Source organism: Chelonoidis abingdonii, chromosome 2, assembly GCF_003597395.2.
Source record: "Chelonoidis abingdonii isolate Lonesome George chromosome 2, CheloAbing_2.0, whole genome shotgun sequence".
Taxonomy (NCBI): Eukaryota; Metazoa; Chordata; order Testudines; family Testudinidae; genus Chelonoidis; species Chelonoidis abingdonii.
In genome coordinates, this window is record NC_133770.1 from 286,431,029 (window position 1) to 286,457,532 (window position 26,504).

Here is a 26,504-nt window from a genome sequence, read left to right on the forward strand (position 1 = left end):
TAGCGATTACATATTATTTTAATGGGGAATAAATACAAAGACGTGCTTTAGAAAATGGTAATGCTTCACATATATGTTTCATTGGTTAAGAGCCAGACCCTTTAGTAGCAATATATTAGAGTGTACAAACATCTAGAGTTCCTGAGTCTATTTTGTTTTGTGGTGGTCGCTATCTGTAAATAAGTTACATTCACGTTTTAAAGTTCCCAAATGTTTTTAATCAGACAATGGACTGTTTACATAGATCATTGTGAACTTTTATCACTAGTGGAGATGATCTGTTACAGGATCTAAAAAGTACAGACATACAGAGATTGTGCTAAGAGACAAGTACAGAAGATATCCATAAAGGGCCCAGTTCTCCAGTGCTCCCTACCTTTGATAGTCATTTAGACCTGTGCAGAGTGGCTGTGTTAAAGTCAAAATTCTCAGTTCATGTACATGGATGGTACAGTTTTATTCCTACAGGTGTAAATGACTCCAGCTGAAGTCACTGGAGAATCAGGGTTCAAAGGGCCAAATTGTGATCTCATTTACAGACATACAAAAAAGACGCACGTGGATCAGAAGATACCCTAGTCCATGATGGTTCAATCTGTTTGTCACTAGATGGCTTTAGGTAATATCTGATTGCAGCTGTTCCCAAACTGTGGGTTGTGACCCCAAATGGGGTTGTGGCATCAGCCGATGGAGTCATGGCCATCCCTACCATGAGGAGGACTCCATTTTGGGTCGCACAGCATGACCTCACATGTACAGTGTGTGTGAGGTCACAATGCATGGCGAATGCCATTTTGCTCAACTAAATGGCATCCTCTGCACAGAGTGACTTCACGCACACCATACATATGAGGTCACAGTGTGCTGAGGACACAATTTTGTAGAGCAAAATGGTATCCTCCCTGTGATGTGACCTCACATATGGTGTGAGGTCTTCAAAATGGTGTCCTCTATGCTGTCTGGGGTCCTGGCAGGAAATACTTCATTAAAATGGAGTCATGCAATTATAAAGTTTGGGAACCCCTTTCTTATTGCTATTTCATGTATCTTTTCAGAAAAGATGTTCAGAAAAAAAAACTCTTGTACCTGTTGCTGCTAAACTATTATATAGTTTAGAAATAAAAAGCATTTAATATAAATATTATACATAAATATATGTAGCCTTTAAGAAATTAAGTTGAAATCTGAGCAGTTTCACACAAATTTCAGACATACTGCAACTCACTATGACTGTAGGACTTAATCTGAGCATATTTTAAATTTCACTTTAAAACCTTTGCTTCCTGGGGTATGTTACTAGATTGTGCCTGAGCAGCTGAATTCTACTCTGTTACACCCATGTATCCACTTTGAAGCCATTTAGCTCACTGAGAACTCCAACATTGCTCTGTCTTGTGATTTCACTTGGCATTGCCAGCAGCTGGGTTAAACCATTGTGAAAAGCAGGTTTGTTATATTTTTCCCAAGAAGATGAAATTCAGTCTAGATTCAGTGTCACCAAAGCAGTTCTTGGAAGCTAGATACCAACTGCGTTTTAGTTGTCCTTGGGGAGCCAGTGAGTTCCTGATTTCTCTGCAGCAGAGATGGAAATAACTTTGCATCCAGAAGAGAATAGCCTCATTGCTGAGAGTCTTCTAATGATGCGGAAAAGACGATGAACAGCAAACCCATCCTTTTCTAATAACACTGTGTGATATTTACTCTTGAGGATGGTGCCAACATAAGGCCTAGAATGAAGGCTCAAGTGAGTCTTAAGTGGTGCCTAAACCTTGTTCTGGCCCTTGGTGCAGTGGTGATTTCACCTTTTGCTGAGTAGTCATTTGCTTCACTTTATGATTTTTTAGTTAGAGTTCTTCTCTCAACTTAAATTATAACCTGTGCATGACCACATTAAAGGTGCAGTATTATTATTTATGTACACAGTAGCTGAGATGGTTGTTTGTTTTTTTTTAAAGTATCTTGTTAACATTCAAAATACATACAAACACAAAACCAGCATTAATTTTGGCTTCATTTCCTTCAAACTCCTCTTGGATCGTCCGCTGGTAGGCTTGTGTCTTTCAGCTGTGGTAGGATTGCCTGGTAACTATGGTTTGCTCTTACATCTCAGTTCTTTTTCTGTGGACTGCATCTGTCTCAAGTTCAATCTTCATAATACGCAGTTGGCAAATGGAGGGTACTCTTGCGTTTGCTTCCAGTATATATGAGAGACTGGCTTTTTTTCTTTCTGGTACTCAAAAAAGAAGAGTTGTCCTCCCCTGCTAGGGAGATGTAAGAGGCAATACTTTCCCTGAGGCCATAGCTGAGACAGGAATCGTCCATGGCCAGTGTACTTTCTGGTTCTTCGTTACTTATCTGGAGCCTTGGAAAAAAAAGTTATGTTTAATGTTTCAGATACGTATACTGGACTTACTAGTTTGTTAGTGCTACATGGCTGCATAAAAGAAACCACTCCTGGCTCATAGCTGATTGTGATCAATTCTGTGTCTCATCTGTTTCCTTAAACATCCCTCATCACAGTAATATGTGAGCAACTTTGGTATATTTAAAATACAGAAATAAAGAACGAAAGTCTCTCTTTCTTCCCAGCTTGTAGGAGGAATTGCTCGAGTAGTGTATGGGTTTTGTCTGTGAGAGTGAGTGAATTAGGTTGTTTTGATGAGAGGAGGGGGCTGCATAGCTTATTGAGAGAAGCTTAAATTGAAGAAATGAGTTGAGCATGTATTTCTGAAATTGACTATTTCTGTGTGGTCATTCTTATTTCTTGTGGGAGTAGCTTCCTCTGTTCAAGCCCAGCTCCATGCTTTCATGAGCCCCTCCCACACTGGTTGACAGTGTCACAGGTTAGGTGGAAAGTAACTGTCTTGGTAGGATCTAGTTGTGGAGGAAGGGGTGATCTCTCAAGTGGCTAGATCTAGCTACAGGCAGCTAGAGTTGTAGGAAAGAGATTTCTACAGAGCATGCATAGAGATGTGTTCTACGCTGAAAGGCTTGTTTTTTCTCTGATAGCACCTACCTGAGCCTCTGGTGTGATACCAAACTATCTCCCTCCTGAAACATGACCCTCTTTCTCCAGTTCCACTCATGGTTCTACAGATCCCATGGAGGGCTTTGAATATCATGACAGAGATCTTCAACTGGGCTCTGTATTAAATTAGGAGCCAGTGCAGAGAGTTGAACTCTGGGATAATATTTCATGATGGCCTGTGCTGCAGCAAATATGGGCAAGTTGAAGCTTTTTCCGATCGTGTGCATTCATTCTTAGATATAGTAGGCCAGATTCTCAGCTGGTGTAATCTGTGTGTGTATAGCTTTATTGAGGGAATATCCTTGGCAGACTTCATTGTCAACCACGTTACCCATCGCAGCCCTATGTCTGCCAGTAAGAACCTGTGGAGGTAGTTAAATGCACCAAAATTTGCGTAAGTGAACACTTGCACTGAAATGTTCAGTCACTTGAGAGATTTGAAGGCCCAATTCCCCTGTTACAAAGCCCTCAGTGGCTTGGGAAATTTCAGTTTTGACCTCAGCAGAAGTGAATAGCTTCTTGTTATTTTCTGTAATTGCAAGTATGTATTTAACATGTTGAAAATAAGCATGTAGGCTCAGATGCTGTATGGAAGATGTGGTACCTGTGAATGTTTTTCCAGTTGAAGTTTTTGTTCCTCATCACCACAGGCGGTTCTTGGTTCCTCACTACATTGTTGTTAGTGCACTGAGCAAGACAGGGTGTTGTAAGGACACAGCACAGACCATCAGGTACCTCTAAATGAAGAAACCAATACAGGATGAGTTACCCAATATTGCACAATAGCATCTCATTGTCCAGCACCAATGTTTTCTCCACGAAACGTTCTTGGAGATGAGTGTGTGGTAAGTAGGATAGTCATTTAGACGCTGGACACTGTGGCATGCCATTGTCGAATTGCATTATGGCATACTGTGTTAGGTGGTTTTGTTCTTTGTTACTAGGCTTTTTATTGTAACATGCTGGTACTTATGTTTGGGCCTAATTGCTTACCATGGTTTTTACATTGCTATAACTCCAGTGTAACTGCTGAGGACATCAGACTTTGTAGAGCTAACCACACCCTTTCTCGTATTGATAACACCCCTGAGCATAAGGCCGTAGAAGGCCTGCGCACAACATATCTCCCACCTAAGCCCCATTTTGAAAATAGTTGAACCTTGTGCTAGCTTTGGGCTCAGAGTGAATATCAGCCATAGTGAGTAAAAAACAGATCTATTTGTGGCAATGATGGTATGCAGCTAAGTTCCCTGTAAGCTGTATGGCCATGCAGCAGGCTATCAAGGGCCACACAGCAGGGAGAGGTGCCTCTCGCCCAGCCCAGCCCAGCCCAGCCCAGCCCAGCCCAGACCCGTCAGAGCTGCTGGGGAGATTAACTCCTGCCCTGGCTCAGCCCATGCCTGCTGGAGCTGTTGCAGCTCAGGAGAGGTGTCTCTCACCCAGCCCTGAGCTGCTGCAGCGAGAGAGGGCTGAGGACAGTTCTCTTTCCCTGCTGCAGTCCTAGAGCAGCCTGCACACGAAACCCCTAATACCTGGTCCCATGTTGCAAGTTGATAACTATGCCATGTTATTGAGAAGCTTAGTTCTATTCCTAATTAGGTTCCTATTTGGGATGAGCACATCCAGGATTCTAGCACAGTTTAAAAGTGTATAATGAGGCTTTTGATTTAGTTATATTGTTAAAGTGTTGGTATTCCGAAGCACCCTGTATCACATAGCTTGTTGAGGTGATGTGGAAGAATGTGGACTCTGATTGGGTATATCAGACAAAAGAGGGGTGTTAATTTGGAGAAATAGAGCCAGATTTTGCACTGCCTTGCCTTTTGCATAGTCAGTGAGGTATTTGCATGGCATCCATTACTTTACACCTCATCATCGTTAATGCATATATCCTCCCAAAGCCCTTGTGGGAAGGGAAGGACTATTATCCCCCTTTCACAGGTGAGCAGCTGAGGCATAGAGAGACTGACTTCCCCAATGTCATACAGAAAATGTGCGATAGAGCAGGGATTTGAACTTTGGTATCCCTGGCTTTAGGCCGTGCACTAACAGTTGGGGCACAGCATGGCTGTAAAATGCCCCTATTCTGACTGAGTAGTACTTCCACCTACTCTGCTCTCACTCTGCACTGCTGCTGTACCTGACTATGCAAAAGACAAAGCAGCAGTCAGTCAGGTCCATCATGTGTAACTTACCCAACCAAAGCATCAACACATGTTCACCACTGGGAACACTTGTAAAATATTCCATTGTACAAAGTAGAGCTGCCCCTTGACTGCTCTAACCTGTGCTAATGAATAGCACTATGTAATTGGTAAAATCTGGGGGGTTTTCCATACACTTATTTTACTACCAATTTTGCATATTCTCAGAGAGGGGAAAGTCATTCAGAGACAAAATGTTGATCATTGACATACAGATGTTGTGGATTATAAAGTTTCAGATTCTCATGTCCTTCCTCTACAGAAATACTTTAAAAAATAAAATAGGGAAAAATCAACTAACTGAAACATTTCTGAAAAGAGATTAGTATCCTGTCAAGTTTATTACTGCTTCTTTACACAAACTGGTCTAAAAAACTCCTTTTATCATACTAATACATCAACATACAAGTTATTAAACAGAACATTTTCCTTCCTTACTTACAAGTAGGCTTTTTGGCCTACCCACAGTATTTCAATTTGGCCAGCATTATGCAAATATTGTGGCTTCTCACCTTTTAAATGATTTCATTGTTGTTATTAATTGAAAGACTCGAACCATTTATTCTTCACAAGTATGGTGTGATTAGTTTATTCCAAACTTTCTTCCTCTTTCATTTTAAACCTTTCTGGTTTTCATATGATGTCACTGCAACACTTACTTAACTGTGGTATTTGATATAAGACTACGTTCTGATCTGAGTTGTACTGACATAAATCTGGAATAACTCCATTAAAACCAATGATGTCTGGACTGACATCAGTATAACTGAGATCAGAATTTAGTCCATAATGTTACATAAACTTTGAGGTCTTAGGCCATATTTGCTGTGAGCTGCACTAATATAAAACCAGAACGAAGCAGCTAAGTCAATAATAGAGTAACTGGCTAATTTTCCCAGCACACACTGATACAAACAGGGTTGTGTAGTATAGTAGGTGTGAACAAGCTAATACAGTTGGCACATCGTTCCAGGGGGAAAATGCTGTTGTGACGCTACATTGAACAATGTTAGCTGTAACCATATCAGTGGCTGGTGTCATTTAACATGGCTTTGTCTATCTATACTGCCTGTACTCAGCTGAGCTGTAGTCTTTCTTTCTGCTGGATTAATAGTGGAGGAATGCCTGGGGAGATATGAATTGCGGGGGCGAGGGAGTGAAGTAAAAAAAATACAGAGGGCAGAAGCCACATTTCTCTATCATTAATTATTATCTATTTTGTACTACAGTAACACCTAAGATCTTGAGTCATGTCCCAGGATCCCCTGTGCCATGCACTGCATGATATTTTACAATTGCTGGTGAAACATATTGTGTTCCTGCAGTTACAAGTCTCAAGGGACTTACCTGAATAGTGATTCACAAGGTCCTCAAGGCACTGAAATGTTTGCCGTGGAGAGATGTAATACCAGTTATTCGGCAAGCGGAAGATCCTGTAATGTTTCACTTGCCTGTGCCGGACTGACAATGAATATAATCCTGCAGAAACAGGAGAACCAAATGACATCAAATAGTCACAATCCTAGGAAAACAAAGGTGCATTTCACAGACCTCTGTGGCTGCTGACTAAAGTCAGACCAGCTCTGAAATGTAGTGCCACAGTAACAGGTGTGCCCTCGAATAATCTGAAAAGGCGAAATGACCTTTCTGATTTAAAGATCTCAAAATAGAGACAGACAGAGCAGAGGATTGGTGATTATAGCCTTAAATCCCTAATGGTGAGTCCTTGTAAAGCGCCAACAATTTTTCCTTGAAGCTTCTTGGTAGGCTTTTCAAAAGCGTCCAAAGGGGTTAGATTCTAGGCACTTAGATTCCTTGGGAACTTTTGAAAATCCCCACCTGTTTGTTTTTTATTTAATTTCTTTCCCTGGCTGTCTTTCCATGGAGCTCTGAGGGTCTTTTCCCATTTAATTCTGCACCCTGCAATTTTTGGAAGGCCCATATTGAAGCCATGTGGGCAGGACTACTATAGACACTCCCTTTGAAACCCATAAATATTCCTTAACAGGCAAAAGGGGCCCCTATTCTATTCATGTTCTTATACTATGCTCATCATCCTGCACGTAGCAAAGTTAAAAATATGCAAGGTGACTCAGTAACGTTTATTCACTGTCCTTCCCTCTGGGTGTGAAACTTCCATGTGTTTGTAAAATGAATGCGCTTTGTGTTCTTATCTAACTTATAAGTGAGCTACTCATTTGTGAGAAGGGAAGGGACCAAATGTTAGGAAAGAAGAGTACACTCATTAGAACTGAAGCTGGGAATTGCTGAGAGGGGATTTAAATTCAGGCTGGATGAAAAATTTCCAAAAAGAGAGTTTTATTTTGTCAAAAACCCAATTTACTGACAAATTTTTTCACATAGAGTCTGCTTTCCGAGGAAAAACTTTGATGGTTTGTCAAAAACACGCAGACAAAAACTGAAAAATTGTGCCCCCTAGCCAGATTATATCTCCCATGAAATACTATGGTCAGGGATGCCATCATGTATTGCTCAACAAGAGAGGAGACCATTGTGCATCATGGGAGATGTAGGCCAGCCAGGGAGCTGAGCCTACAGAGGAGAATGAGAGTATGAGATACTCACATAACAGCTCCCCTGAGGCACCACCCAAATAAATGTTTTTTGGGTTTTGCTGAAATGTTTTAGGTTTTTGATTTTTTGACAAAAAATTAAAATTTTCCTTAGAGGCACCCATTTTCTGACCAGCCAGTCTGGTGGTAGAAGGATGATCAGAAGAAAATTTCATGTGTTTAGCTTAAAACAAAACAACCACACAACTAAATAGGAAGTGCGTTTAGCTACTTTTTATGTCTTTTACATTTCTTTCCACCTCCACCCCCCCTTTTGTGTATTTTTTGTGGACTGAGTCAAAGGGTGGGACCCTTTTACCCATCCTTCGGGTCTACCTCTCTGTTCGAAATGCCTTGTGATCTTGGGGCATTTTGAGTGCTACCACCCAAATAAACAACGTTTAAATAATGTTTTGTATGTGCTAGTGATTAGAGAACTCTCTCAAAAGCCATGGTTTTCCATGTTTCCAGCACTGCTTGTTAAGTAGGTGATTGTTGAAGATGTTGCACTGTGCAATATGTTATTTTTTTATTACATATGGTTTAGAATTCTGGACTTATGTGTGTGAAGTGAAAAAGGCAGAGAATTAAGAGCTATGGAAAGCCCTGTTGAAAGGAGATGCCGCAGTCTGAGATTCGGGGTGGGTGGGAATGTTATGTTTTCTCACCTTTCCTAGTTTCGCTCTCTCTAATCATGAAGGAGCCAACCTTGGTGTTGGGAAGTTGTAGAAGTTCCTCTGCTTTTTCTCTTCCCAGCCCTTCAAATAACCAGCTGTGAAACAGGAAAAGAAGTTCTAGAATGACATGGGTGAGAAAGAGAGCAACGCGTGGCCCTTAAAATGCGGGACTAGCTAGAAAAGGACTGCAAAAATGACACTGTAACCTTCTGCTGTTGCTTTCTTAACTATACCCAGGATTATTTCCTCAGTTTATGGGGCAAATCTTGCTCTTCTCGCTCATGCCAGTAATTTCATTAAGAATGGCCCTATAAGAGAGGGCAAAACCCTTCCAGCTCAATTAATTTGAAATACTAACATTTACTAGAGTTAAAAAAAGTCACCAAGTTTAAATAACTAAACCTTTTCTTGTTGTGAGTCATTACCCACATCTATTAATCCAGGGACAAAGGTGTAATTATTCTCCATATGCTGGGCCAGATTCTGATCTCACTTTACTCTGGTTTTACACCAGTCTAATTCAATGGGCTTTACTGGTGGGAGAGTAGAATCAGCAGAGCATGCTGATTTTCAATACCACGTACTGTCAGGTGTCTGATACCTTCAGTAGGAGGCTTAAGCACATGCTTAGCTATAAGCAAGGGCTAATTCCCATTGAAGTCAACAGATTTTAAGGACATGCCTAAAGTTAAGCAGGTAAAATGCTTTGCTGAATAGTGACAGACTTAAGCAGATGCTTTAATGTATTTCCTCAGATGGAGCTGACAGCACTAACCAACCTCTGAACCTTCAGTATCTATTCTATTGTGAAGGGATTCCGTTCTTGAATGATCTCATTAGCCTTTTGAAGTTCCTCTTTTGTTCTAGTTGGTCTGTTTTTCATACAAAGTCCAGCTTTGTCTCAAACTGAGTTTTCCCTCATTGGGGAGGAGATTCACCCTTGTGCAGAAGAACAGCCCAGGGACCCACTCAAGCCACCACATTGTCTTAATTGAGACTTAAATAGTGCATAGGCCTTGTGCATAGCAGTGAATTTCACCCCAGTTCTTATAAGGTGGATCTTTTTATCAGTGTCTTAAAACTAGAGATGGGCCCAGAGCTCACAACTTGTACCCAGAAGTGAATGAGAAGTTTCTCAAAGTTTCTGGGTGTTTGGAACTGGAGTTTTGCTTTGATAAAAACACCTGCTAAATTTAGATCTGGACTGAAATATCCCCAAAGTTCAAAGAAATTCAGATGTAGATATTTAATTCAGGTCATCTCTGCTTGACTTAAATTTTTCTAGCAGGCTGCTGCTGCTGGTGGTGGTGCTAGTGATTGTAATTATATTATTTGGATTATGATAGTACTTAGGGCCCCTAAATAAGGATGAAAAGTTGATCCTATAAACTATGGTATGTGTGAAATAACAGCACCTGTAGTTTTGGAATGCTGTGGAGAAAACATGTACTCACCCATGGTAAACTTTTGCTACGCATTTTCCTGGAATATAGTTTTCTCTACCGGTAGTGAGGGAATGGACTCTCCACCAACCTCCTTCACTGTCAAAACAAGAAGATGGGTATGGTCAAATGCGTTTGAGGAGCCTGCCTTCGTTTTAGAAACATGCTAAGGCAGAAAATGGGCTAACATGCAGTATTTGTTAACTAATCTGAGTATTCAGAAACACACGCATAGATCTATGTTTCTTTTGTTTACATTATTTCATTTTCTAAATCTCACTTTTTGCTACATTATTGTTTAAATTGTCCACAGAAATAAGCTAAATATTAAACAGTAAATATTTGTTCCATTTGCTGCTTAAATAGTGAGACCTATTCCTGTAGTCAAGAATCAGTTTTTGATATTGAACATCTTTATTACAGCTAGAAGCAGAGCATTAGTAAAGTCTAGTTGGAGATAGGACTGATTGACAGCCCATTGTTGTCAATGGGAATCTATTCATTTACTTCAATGAACTGCAGATCAGGCACTAATACATAGGATGGCCTGGTGGCTGAAGCATAGAACTGGGAGTCAAGACACCTGACTTTTTCTGGCTCTTCATCAAACTTTATATCTGACCCTCGGCAAATCAGTTAGGCCAGGTCTATGCTACCAACCTATATCAGTATAACTTTGTCACTCAGGGGTGTGAAAAATCCACACCCCTGAGCGATGTCATTATACCAATCTATCTCGCCGTGTCAACAGCTCTATGTTGGTGGGAGATGTCTCCCGTTGACATAGTTATTGCCTCTCAGGGAGATGAATTAACTACGATGACAGGAGAAGCTCTACAGTTGGTGTATAGCATGTTCACTAAAGAGCTACTGTGTGTGCGAAATCTGTGGGATTTCCTGTTTCCATTTGAGGTAAAACATACATGAGAATAACTTTGCTGATGGTATTTTCACATATTCTCTTAAGAATAATTAAAAGATACCCTCTCAGTCTCAAAATCTTACCCAGAAAAAAAGTCTCTGAGTAAAGACTCCTATTTCTTCTTTTATCCAAACTAGGACCTCCACCCTGAGTTAACTCTGCCCTTAATGAATGAAGTCCAGGGAGTGAGCAGACTGTGAGGGACCCTAAGAGGTTGGGGCCTGTGTCATAGTGCACTTTTCCAACTGGACCCCAGCTTGCTCTTGATGAGCCAGTTCTGTCCCTGGGGGAATTCTGCCTGGAACCTGCTCACCCAATCCAAGAAAGGTAGTTTCTAGCAGTCGGTTGTTGTGCTTTCTTCTCTTTCTTTTTTTTTTTCCAGTCTCCTCAACAAACAAATCCCTCCCTCACCTCCCGATAAGTTCCTCAACCCAAAGTTCCTGGCTCTTACCTCAGGGCCTTTTGATAATATGATTTCCCACAGTTTCCCTTCTGTACATTTTTGTTTCTGGGAGCAGTTCCTCCCTGCAGTAGCTCCAGCCTTTGGGATGTATGGCAGTGCCCTCCCTCCATTTCCTGCTCCTCCTTTGATGAGGATCTGCCAGTTAAGCTGGAGGTCTTTTCCCAGGTGCAGTGGGCAAGGCTAGTCAGCCAGCCAGTAATTCAATTGCTGGCCTCTGACCTTCCTTGAGTGGTATTCCTTATATCTTCACAGGGGCCAATCTGGCACTGCTTACCTAACTGTTAACCATCTCCAGGTACTAGTGATCATTATAGGTAACCTATTCTGAATAGATTCTGTGTTCTGTGTTGCTGTCCTGACTCATGCAGATTATTACCAGCAATGTTTTGAGTCCCAAGTGAGTGTGGTGATTTCAGCATTACTCCTTTATATAGTTTTTTGAATAAAAGGCTTAGAAAAATAACATAACAGGAACAATGTGTGCAGCATAGAAGGGTTGAGTTTGACATGGCAACTCTCCTATCACTGCTGCTTTAACCAGCCTAGCATCTCTTCTTTTCTTTCTCAGAGTAGTGTGTTTCTCGAGTGACTTGAGAGAGACTGTACCTCCTGCTAGTGTATACCCAGAGCTCCCATTAACATCCACACATACCCCAGTGGGGAGAACAGACTCTCTGTTTAGGAGAGTTGTGCCTATTTGCATAGAACATTACAAAGTTTTTTTTCTGTGCTATAGCTGAATCAAAACAGGAAGAGAACTTTCCATTTAATGCTTACTTCAGCACTTGTTGATCAGTACATAACAGACAAACATACAAACAAAAATGTGCTACATGTATCTAGTTTTCAAAGTTCCATATTAACAATTAGACTGTACTATATAGTATATGGACAGTGTGTGTATATATATGTGTGTGTGTATATATGTATATATATGGGCAGGAACCTTAGCTATTTTGGGCTGGAATCTCCAGTCTGCTAAGACCATTTAGCACCATTTACACAATGGTGGAGAATTGCCCTGGCGTAGGAAAACATTCTAGCATCAAAAAGCTGGTGGAAGCTCTGCCACCTGCTATGCCAGGGTTCCTCCCTTTGATATGCCCTTCTCCTTATGGGACATCTGGGGTAGTGGGGGAATGGTTGACAGAGCACCACGACTCACATCCTCCACTGTTGTAAGATCCTTTGTACCACTCATGAAAGTTAAAGGAGACTGGTTACTTCTCTAATTTTTGTCAGGACCAGGTGGACAAAGATCAAGGAGTCACAGCCAACTTTCTCTGGCTGCCACTCTCCACTACTTCCGAAACAGGGGCATAGCAGATCATCATGGCTATTGACTTCAGTTTACTCCAGCTGGGGATCTAGCTCTGTATAATGTCTTTGTGTGGGGGACTAAAAGTCTGTGTGTCTGTAATACACGAGAGAAGGGTCGGAATGGGACCTCCAAGTCTGCATCCCTCAGAACTCTGAGAAAGTGATCTGGATCCAGATCTGAAGTTAATGGTTCAGGTTAATCTCTATCTGAGAGTCCAAACAGGAGTATAAAGTCCAAAGACCCTTAACCTATGTGAAAATTTTGGATAAGGATAAAGTATTTTTTCCTTTCCAACTCTAAAATTGGTTCAGTTTGGTTAAGTACTCAAATGCCTAGCCAAAGCTGAATGAGTCTCATGCAAGTAATCCCATTTTATATCATGCAGAATGAGTCCATGTTTTAAAACTGGGCCCTGTACGTTGACTTGGCACCTGGAATTTCCTATCGCTCAATCCTGTGAGGTGCTGAGTGGCCTGAGTTACCAGTGGGAGTTAAGCACTCACAGGATCGAGCCCTATGTGCGTGCCTGAAAGGAGATGCTCCATCTGGAACTGCACATTGAGCAATAAACAACTTTCCCAGCAACAATAGGCCTTGAAGATTCTCTTGTTCAATAGAAACAAAAACCACAGCATTCATCTAGCATCAACTGAATAAACCAGAAGCTGTTCCCTATCTCACATCAGCTATATCGGGGGCTAATTTAAAAAGGAGCAACTTACTCTGATATCACACGTAGTTTCTCTCCGGTGTGAAATATTGGCTGGCTTATATCCGGGGAGGGATAATCACAGAGGACAGCAAGGATATCGCTCTCCTGACCTAGGAAAAAGATGTAAATGTCATTTTTAAAGGATTATACAATTCATAGACTCATAGACTCGTAGGTCAGAAGGGACCAATATGATCATCTAGTCTGACCTCCTGCACAAAGCAGGCCACAGAACCCTACCCATCCACTTTTATAACAACCGCTAACCATGACTGAGTTATTTGAAGTCCTCAAAATTGTTGTTTTGCAAGACCTCAAGCTGCAGAGAATCCACCAGAAAGTACCCAATGCCCCACACTGCAGAGGAAGGCCGAAACAACTCCAGGCCTCTCCATCCTCTCTGGAGGAAAATTCCTTCCCGACCCGAATTAATTGGCAATCAACTTAAACCTGCAGCATGGTGGGCAAGACTCACTAGCCAGCACCCAGAAAGAATTCTCTGCAGTAACTCAGATCCCAATCCCATCCCAACATTTGTCCCCTAACAGACCATTGAGCAGACTTATCTGCTGCTAATCCAAGATCAGCTGCCCAAATAACTATCCCATCAACTTTCCCCCCATCAATACTATCAAGCTTAGTCTTAAAGCCAGATAAGTCTTTTGTCCCCACTACTTCCTCAAAGCCTACTGGGCAACAGTGTAAATAGGAGCTAAATAGGAGCACCTGTAAGTTTGTAGATCTTTGTTATTTACTTCTAGTTAGCCAAAAGCTTCTGCAGACTGACCTTGTTTAATATTTACCATATGCAAAGAAGAGACTCAATCTGAAAGTAGCAAAATGAATAAATATGAATAGTATTAGGAAATGGCCTCAGTTGAATAATACCATCATGCATGAATGGCTTAAATTACAATATAAGTAATGCTGATGATCAGATGCATTACATTAGATAAAGGCATCTTTCGTTGCGTTATACGTCTTTACTGATATTTTCAAAGGTACAAAAATAGATTCCTCAAGTGTAGTAAGAGGGGGAACTTTTCATAAAATAATAGGAAACCAGAAAATCAATGTCTCCTTCCTATTATATTTATGGTTTGTTACTAGACTGGGTGACTAATGGGCTGCACAGCGCTCCTACTCCCACACTGCAGCTGTCTTGGTAATGGAAGATGGAGGCTTTTTCATTTTAAAAAAAGGAAAAGTAAATTTGTGTGGTTTGCTCATTCACGTACAAACGTTGTTCTGAGAACTGAGGTCAGAAAGGAGGAAGTTTGGGAGGAACATTCTGCACCAGTCCGGAATTGCACTGAAGTTACACTCTGCAAGTGTTCACATCTTCATAGGGCTGAACCTAAAAGTACCAAGCTTCTAAAACTCCCAATGAGAGGCTGCTCAGGGCTTCCTAGGATGGAACTCTTAGTGGGGATCTTTCTGCATACCCCAGAGTGCAGGTTTCCCGAGTGGTGGAAATTCTGCGTAGAAGAAGGTTGTGACAATGGAAGGCAGCTGCAGCCCTTCCTCCACTGAGGGGTCTGGAGCCAGCCAGAAAAGCACTAATAGATGGGGAGAGAGCTACCTGGTACATTGCGGCTTCCATTGGAACCCTGGTGGTAGTTTAAAATTGCTCTTCGGCAAAATAGCTGGCGAGGGTGATGGTGGTACAAACACTACCTGCTCCCCACCTGGGCCATAGCAGCCTCTGCTGGACTGTCAGGAACAATTTATTCCCATTTGCTGTAATGAGGATTGCCTCAAACCCAGTGTAAATTACAACTACTGACCATATTTTCAAACAATGTGATATGACAATATTCTTTATTGAAGGACCACAGAGTCAGCTCCCAGGCCTGATTGGCGCTTGCTGTCTCAGTTCAACTTAGCGTAGGAAGGGCTTACAAGAAACAAAGTGTATTATGAGAGTGGAGAAGAAAGGTCACAAGAGTGTACGCTCGCACACACACACACCTGCATGCGCACACATACTTTCTACTAGGCCTGTTTCTTTCTAATTCCTCTTTAGATCTTTTTAAACCCACACAATGCATTAATATCTGGGGTCAGCATCAGGAACGAAGGCCAGGAGGGAGTTGGGTTGGCAATACTACACTACAAATAATCCTTCATAATAATGATGATTGTTAATATTATTAATAATATGTATAATTATTATTAATTAATAATATTAATGGAAGGCAAACCAAAAGTAGTGGGCTTTGAGGAAGAGAGAGTTTAAGGAGCTGAAAGAGGTTGTTATTCTTCTTATATTACTGAGGTTGATAGATGGGGTAGCCAGGAGCGGCGCCAAGGTTTTTGACACCCTAGGCGGGGGTCCTTCTGTGCTCCCGGTCGTCGTCGGCAATTCTGCAGCGGGGGGGTCCTTCCACGCTCCCGGTCTTCGGGGCACTTCAGCGGCGGATCCCGGAGTGAGTGAAGGACCCGCCACAGAATTGCTGCTGAAGACCCGGAGTGCAGAAGGACCCCTCCGCCGCTGAATTGCCGCCAAGAGCTGCAAAATGCCGCCCTCCCAAATCCTGGTGCCCTAGGCGACTGCCTAGGTCACCTAAATGGAAGCGCCAGCGCTGGGGGTAGCTTGCTGGAATGAAAATAATTTAAAAAATGTAAAAAAATCAATAATTTCTACATCAGTTTTGCATGGATGCTTGTTCTCACACCAGAGCCTGGGGAGAGATGATCTGTTTAGTGGATATATGTAGGGGGTGCTTCAGTGAAGGACAGCTTGCCGTTCTATAAGAGTTTGGCCCTGTAAACCCTCATGCTTGGAAGTAGCCCTGTTAGGCAATTAGGAGCAGTAAGGTTTCTTAAGGATAACCTCAGGTTCTGCACAAGGATCCTTCTGCGCAGGGATTTGCAGAATCAAGATCTAAAGGAGGAATGAGCTGATCAACATGCTGCATGTGTGTAAATGGTGTCAGCAGCTCCTCACTTGACCCATGCCAGTGAGTTAAGTGGGGTGGGATCCCCAGGATGTGCTCTTGTATCAGGTTTTAGCCTAGTGTAGTATGCTTGATATATTGGATAATTTTAAAAAGATACTAAGAGCCGAATGGGTCTCAAATTACCTTTCTGTTATGCAACAGAAGTTCACAAATCCTGATGTCTGTGAAAGGCTGCCTTGTACTTTAGTCTTACTAGACCTGGCTTAGTGTACATAGTGCATAATGTAGAATCCTCTTCGGGAATGGCAGAGAAATATATGCAAGGAGATAAATGATAGGGAAAAACACACTGAAAAATGCACACTGCTTCCCTGAACTACCAAAGCAAAGTGCCAAGTGACATTTGCTTAAACTGGTCGCATTTTATGGAAGTATCTTAGCATCACATTTTAAAAGCATGAAGCTGTTTATGCAAGATTTAGTTTTCATGTTGAGATATGTAGTGGAAAACTAACTGTTCTTATCAGCCCTTCTTGCTTGCATTCTGCTATGCATCAGTGGATGTGTTACTTTGTCTCTAGGCTGCAGGATCTGTAATTATTTGACATACATGTCTATCTTCTGTTTTTGTTTCAATTTTGCACATTAATTTGCTAGTTCTGAACTGGGAGGGGTGATCATAGCACCAGCTACATCCTTTTAAAGTGTCTGTGTTTACACTAGAGATGGTACAAAATAACCTAATTTATCTGAACCCCTCACCTGTCCCCCCTACTTCACGAACATTGGGGTTCCATTTAAAATGAAATCTGGATCCAAACCTTCCTGGGTTTTAGTTTTGCAAAACCAAAATCACTCTCAGGTTTGCCAGTAGCTAATTCAAATATTGGTACCTTAATGCAGGGACCATACAACCCATGCTTCTGCCCCTAATCCAAGCTCTGAAGGGATTTGATACATTTGGCCCAGCCCCACCCAAAAAAATTTTTGGTTATGTCCAACTGAAACCTGAGCGAGGTTTCTGAAACCCATCCTTTCTTTAGCAGTTTATTAGTTATATAAGACGTCTCTGAAATGGAACAGTCCAACAGTTACAAAGGAAAAATCTAAGAACGGCTGTTTCCACTGAATCAGTATTTATGCCCGAATACATGGTGTGCGGTTGTTTTAGATACCTATATCCCCGAGGTGGCTTGTGAGGCATGAAGCTAAAGATGAACTACTTTTTGTTTACGTCTATACTGTAGCTCGAAGCGAGCCTCCTAGGCTGGGTAAATGGATTCATGCTATCAGGGCTCAAGGGAGCACACTAGAAATAGTTGTCCAGATGTTGTGGCACCAGCTTTGGTTAATCATGCAAGCTCGGATCCATCCGACCTCTTGGTTGTGAGCTTGGGTGGCTAGCCCAAGACTTGGCCAATTCTGCAACGGCCACACCGCTATTTTTAGCAGACTAGCTTAAGCCCCACTAGCACAAGTATGTGGTCCCAGGCTGAGAGACTTATTTCCTGCTCAATAAGGACTAGCTTGTGACTTGGACTATGCACCCTTTTTTGGAAGTAAGGGGGCATAATACCCGTAACACTCACGCATTGGCTACCTAGACGTTGGGGCTACCTACACACCAGCTGATTCCCTCCCTGTAGTAAGTGGGCAGGAAGGGACAAAGAATGGGCAAAGTCTGGTCCCACACACAGTTGCCAACTTTCACATGGTAAATAAGCACTCTGACTTTCACAATAAGCCAAAAATCAAGCTAATCTCATTTCAAAACAAGCCAATCCCTAAGCACGCCAACACTCTGTGACTAGATTCCTCCGGCAAGCAGTCTGGGACTGTGGTGAGCCTGCTGTACATCCCTGACTCTCTCTCCCCTTGCCCTCGCTTGCCCCTGCTTGTCGGGAGCAAATTAAAAAAAAAACAAGCTACAAGCCAAAAACTAGTCAACAAGCAACTCACAAGCCAATTAAGTCAAAACCAAGCCAAATTTCTGCATTTTTTTGGGGTTTGGCATGTCTGGTCCTACACCCTTGCTCTCTGGCTGGCACAGCTCAATCGGCAACATCCCACTGGTATAGGCTGGTGGAAGCAAAGGAAGAATTGTGACTCAGAGGTGCCTGCTGGAGTAGTGCCACTTATGCAATACCCCTAGCTTAGTGCTGTGCTTAAAATACAAGATCCTCTGTTGTTAGTGCTGCTCAATGCACAAAAACGGGGGTGGAGGGGAAATATAGGGGTATGACCTGAGTGCAGGTCTGAATGGGAGGGAAAACTAATGATCAGATGGCAAAGGTTATCACTGCCGAACAGCTAGTCAGACTCAAAGTAACGGTCCACTTTGCCTTTCCTTCCTCTTCTGTGTTCTTTCCTTTACCCTTCTGTTTCATTCCTTCAGTTTCAGCATCACCAATGTCTTGTTGAAGTGAGCCAGGATGAAACAATTTTTTCCAAACTATTTAAAATGTTATAAAATTGTGGCGCGAATCCTGAAACCCTTACTCCATTAAAACATCGGCTGAGGGAGACAGTCAGAATTTGGCAATGTGAGTTTATTGTCTGAAAGAGGCTGGATTGACAGCCATAGAAACTAAGGGCCTGGTTCAGTGCCCATTTTAGTCAATGGGAAGAATGCTGTTGACTTCCATGGGAATTGGATCAAGCCCTAAAGTCCTGGGTGTATCCACACAGCAAGTACAGCATGATCAGCAACAATGCAAACTTCACCGCCCTACCCCTTCAGTGTTCCCCAATGGCAGCCCGAAGGACCATGATTATGAGAGAAAGAATAGGTCAGTTTTCAAGGCCATTCAGTTCTTGCTTTCTGTTGAGAAGACCAACAAGGGCACTGAATGCAAGTTGGACACCTCTGCAAAGAACTGGACTGAGACTGTCACCTCATTTCACACAGACCACGAACCCAGTCATCTGACAGTAACAACTTTCAGTAAGTATCAGTCTAAACTGGATTTGAACTAGGGACTTTCCTCCTTATGCCATTATCAATCCCCGAGCTGCTCAGCTTCCCGAAACGTCAATAATATAGAAGTGCTGGTTCTTGGCTTATGCTAAAAATAATGCTGGAGTTTCTGCCTCTCTTGGCCAGATTGGTCCCTTGCTGTGAGGAAGGGCTAGCACATAGCTGGACCATCCTCAGAGAAGCCCTGGGAAAGAACTGTGACTCAGAGTCGTGTTTGTTCCCCTAGTCTCTTTTTGTACCTGGGGGGGAGTAATTTCCTGCATCCCTTTATATGACTACTTACTTCCCTCTTGTGCCAGCTGGCCGGCACATTGTGGCACATGAGCTCTGCCCATTCCTCACCTACTTTCTTGTGATGGGGAGTATTAATGCTATGAGTCTCTTCCCCCTCCCACTCGGACTCACAATCCAGGCTGCGTAGTGGGAGGCCTTGTACATTTTTTATCCTGTGTGTCTACATAGGCAAGCTGACAATTTACCCCCCACTCCACTTCCTTTGGTAGCTGCTGTCCTTGAAATGTGTCATTGCTTCATATAACTTTTAGCAGCATGGAAAGTTGTCTGCATATTAGTTTTGGTGCAAATGTTTGAAATGATCGGTGTGAGTGCAGAATGATTATTATTAGGGTTCCCAGACTGGGATTAAAACCAACAAAACCTGAACAAAGCAAAATATGGAAATAGGCTTTATAAAAGATGCACAGGAATCACCCCAAATGTGCAATTTCTTGTTTATGAAGAAGATCTGAGCCTTCTAGATTGTGGGAAGCTCATCACAAAGAGTGCTACTGAAGGGCAATTGTTTTTTTAAAACATTTAAAACAATATTTTAAAATATTTTTTTTAAATGACTCCTAAAGAATGAGTTCTAACTCGCCTGAAAGTAAACACCTTATACTGTCCACCTCTGGTCTTGCATACACACTCAAGTATACTTTTTCATATGTCAGACACATGAATAAAAATGCAGTAACTTTTTTCCTCAAAGAAATTAAAAAGTGCTTACCAGTTTGGGGTGGCATGTTTATTTCTGCTGGGGCTCTTGTTGTTTTCATGGTATTTCCCATTGCTCTCTTTATTTTCATCAATGCACTTCAGAACTAAAACAAAGGAGACATAAAAAAGGACTCAGGATAGCACCTGCTGTGCCAATGTATAAAAATGACCCAATTTCAGACTCTCAGGTTTTATAAAGTTGGCTTTTGAAAGCTGATGTTTTACGTACAGCTGAGTATCTATTTGCTAAACTCTTACCACTTTGGTGCTTTTATCAGGGGAATAGCAGAAAACCACAACTAGGGAAGTTGCTAAAAAGTACTGAACATAGCAAAAGTTTCCATTACCACTACCTTAGCATAATAGGAAGTCACAGCAAAAGGGTGAATATATACTCATATGTTTCTGAGTGTATTTACTTCTCAACATTTGGAGTTCTGAAGTGATGAAGCAATTGATTAGATTGATGTATCTGTTGTCAATGTCGGCTTTGATGTTTCGTTGCCAAGTACAGGCAGAATTGTGTTGCAGTTTCCTTTTGATGCAGTTCTGGTTTTGCTGTAGGTGCTCAAAGAAATTTAAAAAAAAAAAGAATGGCTCAAAAATTTTCTGATCCTGAAAGGTCCCACGGTAATATAGAAATTTCCAAACTGGATGAGACCAGGGTCCATCTTGTTAGTATCTTGTCTTGTCAGAACAAAATGCTTAAGAGGAAGATGCATGAAACACTGCAGTGGGCAGCTGTGGAACTTGTTCCTTCTAAACTATATATGGAAAGTTCCTTTGTGACCTGGTGCAAGAACCTATCTAAAACTGAATAGAATAGAACCACCATTAGTCAAAGGTTGGCTTATGTTATAGCCTAGTTTCACAGTCAGAATAGCTAAGCAATGCCTGGTTTAAAATAGCAACAGAACAAAATATCCTGACACCATTACCTAAAATCAGATGATTTTTATCTCTTTCCGGCTGCTAATCTGAGAAACTGACAGCATTGGCCCTCACAAAATCCTATAGCACAGTGCCTACTCTGTTTACCATACAGTCTGTGAACTGTGCAGAAAAAGCTGATTTCATCTATCTTGTCTACATTAGGTATTTCAAAGACACCTTAAATCTTGGAGCCACAGTCTGCTGTCCATACTCACAATTGACTAGATTTAGATAATCTCTCATTTTGACCAGAAATTCCTATCTCTCACTTAGATTTTGACCAGAAATTCCACCCTGGTCCTGAGAGTCTTTCTCAGTGAACGTTTCATTGAAATGGACACATTTCCACTAAAAGTTTCAGTTTTGACAAGTCAGCATTTTCCAACAAAAAAAAATGTCAAATTCCCAGCAAGCTCTGTTCCTAAATCACTTAGACCCTAATGAAAATTTTACTCTAAAGCTTTAAATATATGAAACTTTTTAGTCTCATGACTCCCATTCACTTCAGTGGGAGTTACGTTGCTTAAACCCACGTTAAAATATGCAGAGTGTTCTTGAATGTTCAGGTTTACAAATTTTGGAAATGAAAACTAGTCACTTGAGCTTCATGTAAGACTTTTGTGCATAGTGATGAATATATCTCCTTGAATGTAACGTGCATGTTAGCAGAGCATACAGTTGCCTGAAACTAAGCACATATGGACAGATTCTGTATCTTTCTTAGAATCGCAAAAATGTAGGACTGGAAGGGACCTTGCTAAGTCCTCTAGTCCAGTCCCCTGTACTGAGGCAAAACTTAGTTTGATTTAGCTGGGGATTGGTCCTGCTTTGAGCAGGGGGTTGGACTAGATGACCTCCTGAGGTCCCTTCCAACCCTGATATTCTATGATTCTAAGTATTATGTAGACCATTCCTGACAGGAGTTTATTTAACCTGTTCTTAATAAACCTCCGAAGATGGAGATTTCACAGTCTTCCTAGATAATTAACTACCAGGGCTAAACTACCCTTACAGTCAGAAAAATTTTCCTAATGTCTAACCTAAATCTCCCTTGCTTCAGTTTAAGCCCATTACTTCATGGCCTGTACTCAGTGGGTAAGAAGAACAATTTATCAACCTCTGTTTTATAACAACCTGTTACGTATTTGAAGACTGTTATCATATCCTCTCTCAGTCCTCTCTTCTCCAGACTAAACAAACCCAATTTTCTCAGTCTTTCCTTGTCGGTCATGTTTCTAGACCTTTAATCATTTTTATTGCTCTCCCCTGGACTCTCTCCAATTTGTCCTCATCTTTCCTGAGATGTGATGCTCAGAACTGGACACAGTACTCCAGTTGAGGCCTTATCAGTGCTAAGTAGAGTGAAAGAATTACTTCTCATATCTTGCTTACAACAGTCCTGCTAATACATCCCAGAATGATGTTCACTTTTTTGCAGCAATATTACATTGTTGACTCTCATTTAGTTTGTCATCCACTATAACCTTCAGATTCTTTAGTGCAGTACTACTTCCTACGCAGTCATTTCCCATTTTGTATTTGTGCAATTAATTATTCTTCCCTTAACATAGTACTTTCCATTTGTCCTAGTTGTCACATTATTCCATGAGTAGCCCTTCTGAGATCAGTGGGACTACTCACATAGTCAGGTAACTGCTCAGTGAGGCTAAAATTGGCAGAACCTGGCCTTTAGAAAACTAAAAAGTTCCGAATGTAACGTTTAGTCCATTCATGCAATTACAGCTAGGGTTTTTATGTCACCACACCTACTTTTTAAAATATATCTCAGTGACATTTTCCATGTTAAATTTCACTGCCACTAATGACAGTTGTTTAAAATAAATAAATAATTTGAAAAGTGAGTGACAAGTTGCAATTCTTTCCCACAATTCACTTATCCAAAGTGCAAAGAGCAGCCCTTGGGCTTTAGTTCATTTGGCACACAATATAGTTTGCCGTTATGCCGTTAGCCAGAGTAACGGCACATTTTGTGCACTTCAGGGCATGTTCCAAAACTCGACTTTCCTCCCAAGCATTGGAAAATGAGAAGGGAGCCGTTCAGGGGGGACTTGTTTGTGTTTTCAAATTGCTCATGGATTGTACCACAGCTCTTAAATTATATTTTTAAGTAAGTTCAAGGGAGTCCAGAGTATATGGGTAGCAGCCTTATGTAGTATTTCATTCATCTAAATAAAGGCACACATGGTTCTTCAGTACATAAATGGACTGTGCAGATAAGTAATGTGTACTTACATACAGTGCGCTGCCTCAAGATACAATAAACTAAGCTGTTTTTCCTGAATTTTTCATATAACATGCACCACTAGAAGACAGGTGGAAAATTGCATAGCAACATATATTGTGGCCTTATGGATGAGCAGATTCTCTGTCATCTAACTAAATGCCTATGAAACTGTAATTGTTTAGCTGAAATTCACCCAAGAGTGGAGAGTCTACTCAAGGCATTATGTACCATGTAAACCCTGTGTAAGCTTGGTACGTGGGCAGAGCAAACACACAGGGTTCCATCCCCTGTGTGCTATGTTGGCAGGTTTCTCTGCCCTCTCAAAACGGGTGGCACAAAGAGGCCTACTGGATGTATAGTAAGGAGCGATTGTAGAAGCTATGCTTACATGGTTCCAATGAGCCAATATCCGGCATAGAGAAGTGGATTTCTGGAACTGCTATTTAGGAACAGGACTGGGAGGACCTCCTGGGTCATCAAGTCCAGTTCCCTGCTATTGCAGGCAACCGTGTCAGATAGTCCTGTTCAAACTCTTGTATTAAACTTATTTCAACCCATAGGCACGATAGCCACTGAGGTGCTCCATTGACACCACTTAGTCTGTCTGCAGGTCTAAGAGTGGCTTTCCCCACACATAGACCAATTACTCAGGCTCTTATGAAAGTCTGAATTTCACTGTAAGATCTGCATTTTCAGTCCCAACTCCATAGCTAGCCTTACATCTGCAAATAATTGTAGCCACAATTGTCTGAAAGCACAATTCAGGTTGCTTTGGCATTTTTCTTCTTGATTTCATCCACAGCTCAGGTATTTAAAGGGCTACGATCCCGACCCTGCAGTGAGTTCTGCGTATGGGGTCGAACAGAGCACCTTGCACTTCAATGGGGCTCTATACAGGCACAGGGGTCAGGCCATATTGAGCTCATTGAAGGACTGAGGTCTTAGCGACCTAAATTGTGGGCCCAAATAATTGTGGGCACAGTTTTTTACCAAATATTTGCACCCGCAGAAATTTGGCTCCAAATGTATATACCATTCAGTTTTATCACACACAATATCTATTTTTAAGACAATGTTATGTTGGGGTACTTCAGTTAGTGTTGCATATTTTAAACTAGTCTGCTTTCCCAAATCCAGACTAACATGGCTACTCCTCTGATACTCTGCTTTCCCAGAGACTGTTCAAAGATGTATTCAAAATGCCCAAGAGATATTGCCCAAAGCAAGAACATGACTAATCCCGGTTCTCCAAGGAAGCTGCTTACGAACAACTACGTTTCAAATGAGACATTCCATGGTTTGTCATTTATAATATGCTGGTTGTTTTTTCTCCATTAACTGATAATTAAACCCCTGCATTTGCAAAGAGTTAATCATAGGAAGTGTATGGCTAAATCCCACACATCTTTGGGAATCACAGGGGAGTGCATCACTTTTACTCAGCACACTCCTCATTCCCTAAAGTATACATTTGAAACAACAAGTTTTACTAGTTTGCACAAATGGTGAAATCCAAATACCATGCAAAACACAGAGAAATCTCATTGGTGAATACCTGACAATTTGAGTTTAAAAAATGAACCTGATGTTCTATCTGTGATGTTTCTCATAGGTTATCACATGGGAACGTTTGCTTCACCGTTGGCCGTCTGTCTGTCTCTCTCATTTGATTTTAAGATTTTTAGTAGAAATGTATAATTCATGCTCATTTCACATTTACAAATACTGTCAAGGAGAGGGACTAGAGGATCCAATGGACCTTTTGCATCTCTCTCTTAGATGGCTTTTTATATTTAAAGTCCAAATCCTGCACTGTTTACTGGGACAAAACTGCCTTTAGCTTGAATAAGGACTGGAAGGTTTGGCCCAGTATGCAGAGAATGCTAGCCTGAATGCATCAGAGCAATGATTACCTTTAAATGCTGGGCATGGTATTCCACTTTGCAGGATGTTTCACGAAAGGAGCAGGCGTGATAGAGTTTTCATGTTGCCTGCAGTGTCTAGCTGATCAGGTCGAGAAGCAGCGAGCCAAATGAGAGTGTTATGAACTTCACCCTATCATGTAGAACTGCACTTGCCAAACAGGCCACATACTTCCTCTGAGAGAAATAAGGAAGGCATGAAGTGTTTGCAACAGATGTGGTTCCTGTTACTATTCAAGATCTTGGTGACATTTTTTCTCTGTGGGCTGTGGAAAACAGGGAGATTTTGAATATTTAGCACTAGGTTCTGACTGATCATATAAGAAAATGAGCAAAATAACCTGTATTTTATGCTAGTTATACATCAAGTGCTGTTCTTGTTTTCTTAATGCGTTTATCCAATACAGTTCAACCTCCAAAGCCTATAGCTTGTTTTCTGTAAGGTCCTGCCTTTTCTAGATCCGCAGCTTGACAGACTGACACACAAAACTTTGCCCAAGATCTGAGGCTGAGTCTCGCTCCAGCCAGACTATATCCCAAGACCCTCCATTATTCTCAGCCTTTTGGTCCAAATATTAGCCCACTCCTATTGCAAAACAGTAAATGTTTTTGAGCAGATGACAACACACAAACAATATTGATCAAACGCCTGTATGTAGAGCACCTTCTTATTTCAACATCTGTCTGCATTATACCAAGTAATTAACTAAACCTCAGAACATATCTGTTGTGCTCAGTATTATTCCTATATCTCAGAGGGAGAAACTGAGGCACGGAGCTATCAAATGACTTGCTCAAGATCACTCAGTGAACCCATGAAAGAGGCTTGTACATAAATGTCTGTGGGTTATTTAAGGTAACTGATATACCCATTGTTTTCATGACCGGCATGCGTTTTGAAATGATAATGTCATATGGCAGGATTGAAAAAACCATACTAGAGTTTAGCTGTTGATTAATGTTTCAGCCTTAAAATTGCTGTAGGTTAGAAGTTAATTGTGGAGCCATGACACTTAATGAAATCAAAAAGCTCAACAACCGTAGAAGCTGTTCGATAGTACTTACAGCAACCAAGAAAGAGTGGTTAAATTACCCTGGTAGCAGGTTGTGCCAAAACTGAGAACCATAGTAATTAGAGGAGAGTTTCCTTATTTTTATGTGCTATGCTAGTGGTTGTTACCTTGAA

General features: G+C 41.5%; 2 protein-coding genes across 3 annotated transcripts in view; one reads left to right on the forward strand and one right to left on the reverse strand.

The window, feature by feature from the left end:
- On the reverse strand, positions 1–25,429 carry SLA (Src like adaptor). The gene is made up of 8 exons (XM_032773516.2): positions 25,310–25,429; positions 20,229–20,322; positions 13,353–13,452; positions 9,937–10,023; positions 8,474–8,577; positions 6,580–6,711; positions 3,633–3,765; positions 1–2,362 (listed from the first exon to the last, which is right to left on the reverse strand). The coding sequence occupies exons 2-8, from the start codon at positions 20,305–20,307 to the stop codon at positions 2,143–2,145; spliced, it is 855 nt and encodes a 284-aa protein (XP_032629407.1). The 5' UTR covers positions 20,308–20,322; positions 25,310–25,429; the 3' UTR covers positions 1–2,142.
- The window catches only part of TG (thyroglobulin), a 216,760-nt gene that overhangs the window by 140,291 nt on the left and 49,965 nt on the right, over positions 1–26,504 (forward strand). The window lies entirely within an intron of this gene.

Coding starts and splice junctions, on each gene's coding strand:
- SLA (XM_032773516.2), bottom strand. CDS start 20,307: ATGAAAATAAAGAGAGCAATGGGAAATACCATGAAAACAACAAGAGCC. Junction 10,024..13,352: donor AAACTACGTGTGATATCAGA/GTAAGTTGCTCC, acceptor TTGTTTTGACAG/TGAAGGAGGTTGGTGGAGAG. Junction 6,712..8,473: donor AGAGAGCGAAACTAGGAAAG/GTGAGAAAACAT, acceptor CTGTTTCTGCAG/GATTATATTCATTGTCAGTC.